General features: G+C 37.7%; 1 protein-coding gene across 1 annotated transcript; it reads right to left on the bottom strand.

Annotated features, from left to right (window-relative positions):
• Positions 1-588: 588 nt before the first annotated feature.
• On the bottom strand, positions 589-8643 carry LOC107655282 (TFIIA-alpha and beta-like factor; the record flags this gene model as incomplete). The annotated part of the gene is made up of 5 exons (XM_016442736.1): positions 8467-8643; positions 8282-8383; positions 2470-2590; positions 2101-2147; positions 589-682 (listed from the first exon to the last, which is right to left on the bottom strand). Coding segments are annotated over exons 1-5 (391 nt in total), but the record flags the coding sequence as incomplete, so codon positions are not given.
• Positions 8644-9794: the final 1151 nt, after the last annotated feature.

The following is a 9794-nucleotide window of genomic DNA, read 5'->3' on the forward strand; positions in this document are numbered from 1 at the left end:
GAACATATCCTGAGCTTTTGTTCAACACAGATCTTATTTTAGGCGTTTAACCAAAAACCCATTAAAAAAAAAAAAAAACTATAAAAGTATCTCGATACTAAAATAACACTTGTCATTGTCTTCACATATGTCATTGTCATTTCACTAGACATTATGACAGGTCAAAAACATTTTTATAAAATTAAGCATGCACAGATGAATCTTTCACAATAAGCTGCATTTAGAAAATAGATTTTTGGAACATGTAAAAAGCTGACTTCACTATTATTTCAGATTGGCTAGCATGCTGTAGAAATGTGAGGATGAGGATGGGTCAGATGAGTGTGTGTGAGTGTGAGTGTGAGTGTGAGTGTGAGTGTGAGTGTGCGTGCGAGTGTGAGTGTGCCTGCGAGTGTGCGTGTGCGTGCGAGTGTGCGTGCGAGTGTGCGTGCGAGTGTGTGTGAGTGTGAGTGTGTGTGTGCGCGCGAGTGTGTGTGCGCGAGTGTGTGAGTGTGCGTGTGTGTGAGTGTGCGTGTGAGTGAGAGTGTGTGTGTGAGTGAGAGTGTGTGAGTGAGTGAGAGTGCGAGTGTGTGAGTGTGTGCGTCTGACCTGAGGCCGTCTGCAGCGTGACGCCCGCGGGGATCTGCACCGGATACGTGATTCCAGCCGGCAGAGAGAAGGTCGCGACAGAACCACAGCTGCTCTGAAACACATGCAGAGTCTGTACACTTTCATTTCACTCAAAACTTCACCTGAGCAGATCAGCATCTACAGGAGCTCAGTGAGATCTTAAAGGAGAACCTGCATTATTTAATATGTGTGCTCAATATTAACCCTGTAAAGCCTGACATGAAATAGTCAGAAAAAACAAAGTTTATTAAACCTTTAAACAAAAAGAAACTAAAATTCAAAATTAAACATTACAAAATGTGTTTTATGTTATCTCCATTTGACCCTCTAACTCTAGCACTCTCTGTTCTAAATCTATTTTTTCTATTAGTTTTTTTTAGAAAAAACACTTGCATTCTCTATTCTATCTACTTGTTTTATTTTTATTTATTATACATTTTAAAAAGCCTTGCTGTATATACTGCATTAGCCTAACTGAGACTTGTCACAGCACTTACACATTACTGCTCTTTTGTTGGATTGATTGCTTCTATTGTCCTCATTTGTAAGTCACTTTGGATAAAAGCACCTGCTAAATGGCTGTGAAAGTGTTAATGTAATGTGTTGTATATAATATTTGATCCATAAGGCTTTTATGGCTCACATAGTCTGATACAGTAAGAATGCGGAGGGGGAAAAGGGCTAAATTTTATTCAGAGACGGAGCAAAAATATGCTGCAAAATATTCGCTGCAGATGCTGATATTTATACGATGAAATTCTGATGCTTATGATGTAAATCAATGAGATCTTTATAACAGTATACAGCAGATACTGACATAAAATTATCTAAATATCAGTCGTGGCTCTATATCTCCAGTAATAAGATGAGATTGAAATGCTCCAAACATATAATGCAGTGATTGAGAGCTGAAGAAATAAAGGCTCCTCAGAAGATGTGAGATGTTCTGGAGGCTTGTGAAGATCATTCCTCCGCTGAGGAACAGTGAAAGTAAAGCTTCTGGAAACAAACGCTCCTCAAAAGATCCTGAGGATCAGATTTGAGACTCTAAAACATGATTGATGGAGAATCAAGTAAAGCTGAGCTGCTTCAGTCCAGTAAGTGTTCATCTGGAGATATTACTGCAGTTATTCTGAAGCTTACTTGATCAAAATCAGTCAAGATTTGACACAAGAAGCTCCAGCTGAAGCTGGACGTTTGTACAATTACACTAAAAGAGCTTTGACTGGATAAAACACTCTAAACTATCAGACGACAGAAGAGATTGAGATTGAAACAGGTTTAACAGCTAAGTTTGATCATTTAGAGCCTTAGAAAATCATGATCAAATATGATACAGCAGCTTCATAGGATCAAGCATGAATCACTGGATAGACAGTTCAAGAGGTTATAATGCGGAGTACTGAACATGATCATCTGAAAAACCAGTGACCTTAAATAGCTGTGAAATATATCCTGTACACTACAGATGGTCTGTGTTTGTTGACTTACTGCTTTGGAGGAGAAACTCGGCACATTCTGAGCTGCTGGAATGACAACTGAGAACAGACAGCAAAACATCAAATATAAATGAACAGAAACAAAACAGACAAAGTGTGAAAGCAAATGCATGTTGTGAGAGACACTGATCACAGGTAATGAATGATCAGTGATTGAGATCGCAGTAACTGAAACCAGCATGAGTTCATTCAACTAGAGGTACTGGTCTCTGGTAAAGCAAATGAAGTGCTAGTGTTACAAACATGTTAAACATTGCAGTTTAGGCCGTTTAACCTGATGCTAGCAGCTGTAATGGCGTGTATTTATTACGATTGCATTAGCTGTGGACTGAAAACACAGTGATTGAGATGCAGAACAGACCGGTGGGTTTATGGAGACTCTGAGAGTAGTTTGCTGGAAGCTGCAGAACAAAATTGGACGGATTGTTGTCTTTCATGAAACCCTCCACAGCCTTAGACTGAATGACCTTTGACTCCCAGAGCTGAAACACAGTAAAACACACACACACACACACACACATCAGAGCAACTACCCTTGTGAAAATTAACCATGGATTTTCTTCAAATAAAACCAAAAAAACATGGTTACTATAGTTAAACAACTATGGTGTTGCGACACTAACCATTGTTTGCCCATGGTATTTCTACTAACCCTATGGTTATACAAATTGTAATCAATGTGGCAAAACAACAACAAAGTTACTTTTACTACCCTGCTGGAAAAAAAAAACAATAGAAATAGAAACCATCACAGAAATTCTAATGGTTTCCACTACAAATACCATTACAAACCATCAACTTTTAACCATTAAAACCATTAAAAAATGGTTTTCCATAGTGTGTTTTGGGACATATTCCATTGGGATTTAGTGGTTTTAACAAGTCACCAATAGAAGGCGACACATTAGCAGTAGAGACCCACAGCGACCAATACAGTTTCCATTAAAACCAGAACAACTCCCATCATAACTAGTAAAACCATTACAATCTCTCTGATGGTTTCTATTGTTTGTTTGTTTTGTTTTTTCCCAGCAGAGAGGTATACAGCACGCGGTGCGTGGGGGCCCCGTCGCAGGACATTCTAAAAGGCAGTTCTTCGAGACACTGCAAAAGACGCGAGACGAGAGCGCAAAGGTAGTGCAGTGGAGCCGGCTTAATCTTCTAAAACAACAGCCGGGGAAAATACTTTTTTTTCCTCACATTTCACTTGTAATACACACTATACTCCTAAGACAACCGCAACGTAATCGAAGTGGATTTTTTTTATGCTTAAAGCGGCTTATGTGCGGAGCCCCACACATGACATGCAGGGGGGAAAAATAGTAAATTGTGCGCACGATATAATTTGTTCCCTCATTTTACTAAATCGTGCGCACAACTTACTAACTCGATCCCTCCTTTTAAGTAAATTGTGCGCACGATATAATCATTTGTTCGTTGATTTTATTCAACTAAATCCTGGCCACGATTTAGTATTCGTGCGAACAATTTAGTAAAACGAGATAACAAATTCGTCTTCACGATTTTATTATTATTATTAGGTGCGTTTGACTTGAAGCACCGCTACAGACGGCAGTCAACGAGAGTAGCCGCTTGCAGTCGGGGGAGGAGGTGAAAACGGAGCCGTCAAGCCGGACACTTTCTGCTCCCGTTAGTGACGCTCGCGCGGTGTTTGCATACTCTATCACAGATGAAGTGAATTAAATGCAATATTTGTCAAATACACACACGTTTCAGAAACGTTTTCATGAGCAACAGAAACACTTTTTATATACTGCTTAATTCAGCGCCATCTGTTCAAGAATAAAGTTCAACGTAAATATATACTATTTAAATACTAATAAAGTGGGGGTATATATGCTTTCATGATAAACGTGACTCAATATAACATTGCGACTACAGTAAAAAAGCTTTTACTGTTCTAAAAACACCATCTGTGTTTAGACAGTGCAAAAATAACTTTTTATTAATTGTATGCTGCGTGTGTTATTTTATTAAGTATTTGACTTGAAGTTTTCCCCTATATTGCGTTGCCATGGGGCGTAAACGCGGTCATTCGAACAACTCTTCGGCTGATGCTAAGGTGGCTAGCGTTAGTATTAACGCGTGCTCACCAGCCAGCAGTGGTCATGATTACGTTGTTTCTTGCGCGAGCGAGGAAGATACGTTCAGTTTAGCGCTGGAGACCTATCAGCCTCCTTAATAATGATAATAAATTGTTTGCCCTTATTTTCTCTAAGCATTTTAAGTTGGTTTTGAACTCCATTATCGATGAAAATCAGTCAGGTTTCATGAAAAATCGTCATATTTTTAATAATATTAGACTTGTCTTTGACCTCATTGATTACTCTGACTATATTGAGGACGATAGTTTAATTCTGTTTTTGGACTTCTTCAAAGCTTTTGACACTATTGAGCATCCTTTCATTTTTTTTTGTTTAGAGTGTTTTGGTTTCGGGCCTTATTTTTGTAATGCAATGAAAACGTTGTATGCTGGGAGAAATAGCTCAGTGAAATTAGGACACGGTACTACACAGAGATTTCTTTTAGAAAGAGGTATTCGGCAAGGCTGTCCAGCTTCCGTATATCTCTTTCTTATTGTAGCTCAAGCCTTCTGTCATTTTATTAAGGATAGTAAGCTAGAAGGAATTCATATTGCTGGGAGAAGTATTTTAATTAGTCAACTAGCGGATGATACAGCCTTATTTTAAAAAAACTCGAGCCAGGCTCATCAGGCAATTAAAAATATACAGTTGTTTTCTAATGCTTCAGGTTTGTACCTTAATATAAAAAAATGTGAAATATTAGTCTTAAAAAATTCCTCCCTTTTATCTGTGGATGGTATTCCAGTTAAAGAAGCTGTTAATTACTTAGGCGTTGGGCGTTGTCAAAGTGAACAAGATAGAGTTTCCCTGAATTTTAACCCTGCTTTTGAAAAGATAAAAAGAAAAAAGAAAATTTGGTTATTAAGGGACTTGTCCCTCAGAGGTAGAGTTCTTCTGTCAAAAGCAGAAGGAATTTCTAGATTAACCTATATTGCTTCAACCATATATCTAGACAATAAAACTGTTAAGTCTATCGATCAGATTTTATTTAATTTTTTATGGAAGAACCGTGTGCACTACATTCGTAAATCTGTTGTCATAAATTCCCTTAAAAACGGTGGACTTGACTTTTTGGATTTCTCTACTTTAAATAATACTCTCAAAATTAATTGGTTAAAATTTTGTTTGAATAAACCTTCTTTGTGGAATTTCATTCCTAATTTTATCTTTGACCAACTCAGGGGTCTTTCTTTTTTACTAATGTGTGATTATAAGATTGAGAAATTGCCAGTGAAGCTATCTGCCTTTCATGCTCAAGCTTTGTTGGCTTGGAAACTGATCTACAAGCACAACTTTTCTCCGCAGCGTTATTTTATTTGGAACAATCGTTGTATTTTGTTTAAACATAAAAGTATTTTTTTGAAAAGCTGGTTTGATAAGGGTATTGTCTTAGTGTGTCATTTGTTTAACACTCAAGGGTATCTTATGATATATGATGAGTTTCTTGTACACTTTAATTTTCCTGTGACTCCCAAGGAATTCTCTCTCGTTTTCTCTGCAATTAATTCTGCTATAGTTTCCTTATTTAAAGATGTGATATTGGTTGATATGCCCATAGTCAGTCTAACTGATACAATATGTGGTAAAATTTGTTTTTCACAGACTAAAAATAACAAGTCTATTCGTTCTCTATTTTTAAAGGAGATTGCTACCAAGCCTTGCTCTATTGCTTATTGGACTAAATTTGTTGGAAATCCTAAGTGGGAAAGCATTTGGTTATTGCCTCACAAGTTCTTTGTTACAAACAAGATAAAAGAAATCTGTTTCAAAATATTTCATAAATTCTATCCTGTTAAACATTTTCTCAGTAAGTTTAAGAAGGATATTGATGTTAACTGCTCTTTTTGCTCTTTGCACTTGGAAACTGTACCCCACATCTTCTGGCACTGTAGTTATGTTAAAAAGTTATGGTATGATGTCTCTGTTTATCAAAGAAAAGGTACTCTTTCATTTTAATTTGTATTTCGAAAATGTAGTTTTTGGATATTTTAAGTATGATAATGTAAATAACGAAGTTTTTGTTATTAATCTATTTATTTTGTTGGTTAAGTTTCACATTCATAAGTGTACATTTTCTAACAAAAAACCCTGTTTTACAGTGTTTTTTAAAGAGTTGGAAAATTACTTGTGTACTATTCAACATAGTACTAATAGAAAGGCAATTAAAACTGTCAGTTTGTGTTCTGTCTTCAAAATCTTTGAGTAATGTAAAGGTCATGCATTTCTCTGATTGTGTGTGTGTGTGTATGTATGTATGTATATATATATATTTTATTTTTTTTTTCTTTTATCCTTTGTTACCATGGCTTTGTATTGCTTTGTATATGTCGTTTACAGCATAATAAAAAAAAATAAAAAAAAATAAAAATTCTAACCGGCATGCACTGCTTCAAGTCAGCCGCCGATCGGTTTGCGCGGCGCCGCATGAAGTCGAACGCACTATTTGCATTTCACGTGAGGGGCTCTGTATGCTTCAAGCAGGGCTTAAAGATTAGAAAAAATTTGTTTCACTCCGAGCAGAATCTGCATTTTACCGCTTTCTGTTCATGCGTTTCTCTGTATTATTACCGTTCTGAAACCGGTTTGAGTAGAAAAAAATGGTTAGCGTTATTTTTTTTTAACTTTGGCTTTGTCTATTCTAAGACACTACTAAGTAGTGTCTTAGACTACTACTACTACTACTGCTAATAATAAAGTACACAGCGTTTTCTTTCGGCTACTCAAAAAGAAAAAATCTTGCAGCCTAAATTGCGCTTAGTCATAGCCAGCATCATTTTCTAGATTTTGGCCAAATGTTTAAAAAGAAAAAAAAAGTGTCAACACTTTTAAGACATTAAAGTATTTTTTTCAAGATATTTAAAATGTTTGCTGCATGGTTAAAAAACGCTACTTGCATAAAATTGCGTTTCGAGAGGAAAAAACAGCCTACGTCGCATTTTATTATTACATTCAGAAATAATGAAGACTAAAATACCGGTAAATCAAAATGTTTACAAACATTATAAACACAGGCTATTTTATTCCCTTCCCTCCACAACAAATCCTCTAAAGTTAACAGTATTTAGGCTATATAAACGTCAAGCCAAAAACAAATTAATTTAAAGGGAAACTAAAGCCAACGCTGGTTGGTCATACAAGCAAGACATCATTCATCACTGTATAGCCTTGGCAAAATAATAATAATAATAATAATAGAAAGAAAGAAAAGAAAAGAAAAGAAAATAAAACTGTAACGCTTTTACAAAATAGAGAACGGCTTTCCGCCTGGTTTTAACTTTGTGAACTGTGGATCTCGTCACAATGAATAGAAACTCGGCAAAACTGTTTTTTTCTTTCGTTTTGTTAATCTGTTAATGATTTAAGTGAAATATATTTATACGTTTTTTTGTGCTCTGCTCCGCTGACCTGTTTCAATGGCAAACGCTTTAGCAGTTCACTGTTTGTCATGCAATTCATCGTTCGTTCTCGAAATTGAAAGTGATCAAGACATTTCTCTGGAGCACAATGTTACAAGAAAGAAGACTGTCCAGTTATCTCTAAGTACTGAGAATGCCCGCGCTCGCTACATCGACATTAAAGCTGCAGTCAAAGACTTTGACAACAAAACGCGTTTCTTACTGAAAGACATGAACTTTGCTTGTATAATCGAACAGTTAGCGAGTCTTATAGGACAGTGTTTGAACTGAAACGTGCTGGCCATTAGCCTACACGAAATGCAGTTGAAAATGCAGTTGCATGAAATCAGTTATGCAAATTGAAGAAACGAACTCCGTAGTATAATTGCAGCAGGTGCAAAATACATGTTCGTAAATGACATCGCTGCTGGTGGGAGGGTCCCCATCTCGTTCTTTGCGGGGGGCCTCTAAGGCTGCGTTTACACTGGTCTTTTCAGTGTGTATGTGACCACATCCGGACACAGGTCGCATGTTGATGCCAAGTGTAAACGCAGCCAGATGTGCGGGTATGCCACTGTAGTGATCACATTATCACCATCAGAAATCAGCGCAGCTCACAAGCATGTTTAATATTATATCATGTCAAAGCGAGTCTTTAATAGTTGACGGTTACCTGTCTGAGGTTGTCCAGCACTCGTTCCTCCACTCCTTCATCACAAAACAGCTCTCTGATGCTCTCGATCACATCCTCGATGACGGACAGATACAGCTTCGGCTGAACGATCAAGCACACTGTATCTCAAATCTCTCATCACTTTCACACGAACTAAACGCGTTTGAGAAGCGTTCCTGACTCACCAGCGTGTTAGCGCTTGACAGCATCATCCTTCAGCTGACACAGCTGGCCGTCAATTAAGAGTTTATGAAGCCCTGATCTTCTTTAAACTCATTACAAACCACAGTAAACGAGACACTGATGCTGCGCTGCCAGTGGTCGATGCATAAATCACAAATGATCACACAATGAGGTGAAGAAAATATGATGCAAAACATAAAATGAGGGAAAACTGGACGCGTCCCTTTAAGGCGTAAACGACGTCACAACCTAGTTTGCATTAAAACAAACAAACAAATAAAAAAAGAATAAATAAATACTTTCTCTTGCTTTTCAGAAAGTGACTTATGTTACATAATCTGTAATCTGTATTTATTTATTATCAAGCGTCTGATCAAAATCTGATTGTAACTAATTGTTTCCGCAGTTTCCGTTCCACTTCCAACTGGTTAGGTTTATTTGTTAAAGTCATTTCTATATGTTATCCTTTCAAAAGACTACAAAATAATAATAATAATAATAATTCATTACATTTATATAGCCCTTTTCTAGACACTCAAAGCGCTTTACATTGTGAGCGGGTCTCTCCTCATCCACCACCAGTGTGCAGCATCCACCTGGATGATGCGACGGCAGCCATAGTGCGCCAGAACACCCACCACACACCAGCTTACCGGTGGAGAGGAGACAGAGTGATGAAGCCAATCAGTAGATATGGGGATTGTTAGGAGGCCATGATGATCAGAGGCCAATGGGCAAATTTGGCCAGGATGCCGAGGTCACACGTCTACTCTTTTCAAAAGACATCCTGGGATTTTTAATGACCACAGAGAGTCAGGACCTCGGTTTAACGTCTCATCTGAAGGACGGTGCTTGTTGACAGTATAGTGTCCCCGTCACTATACTGGGGCATTAGGACCCACACAGACCACAGGGTGAGCACCCCCTACTGGCCTCCCTTACACCTCTTCCAGCAGCAACCTAGTTTTCCCAGGAGCTCTCCCATCCAGGTACTGACCAGCTCAACCCTGCTCAGCTTCAGTGGGCAACCAGTCTTGGGCTACAGGGCGATATGGCTGCTGGTAAATGTCATCTCCCCATCATCGTTATATATTAAATATCATTCCCCCTCACTCTAACCTTCGTGCTTCACTGTCAGGACAATGTATTGACTGTGGTAGTGCTTCCTGTGGGTGGATGTTGATGTAAACTGACACCTAGATGAATACTTTACAGTTGGTTTCATGACTGCAAGTCATTCTCTTCAAATGCTAAGGAACATGTATACCAATGTCGTATGTAACTTTAAATATAAATAAATAATACATTTTTTAAGATAAACTATATTTGT

The sequence above is a fragment of the Sinocyclocheilus anshuiensis genome, unplaced genomic scaffold (genome assembly GCF_001515605.1).
Source record: "Sinocyclocheilus anshuiensis isolate Anshui unplaced genomic scaffold, SAMN03320099.WGS_v1.1 scaffold3964, whole genome shotgun sequence".
NCBI lineage: Eukaryota > Metazoa > Chordata > Actinopteri > Cypriniformes > Cyprinidae > Sinocyclocheilus > Sinocyclocheilus anshuiensis.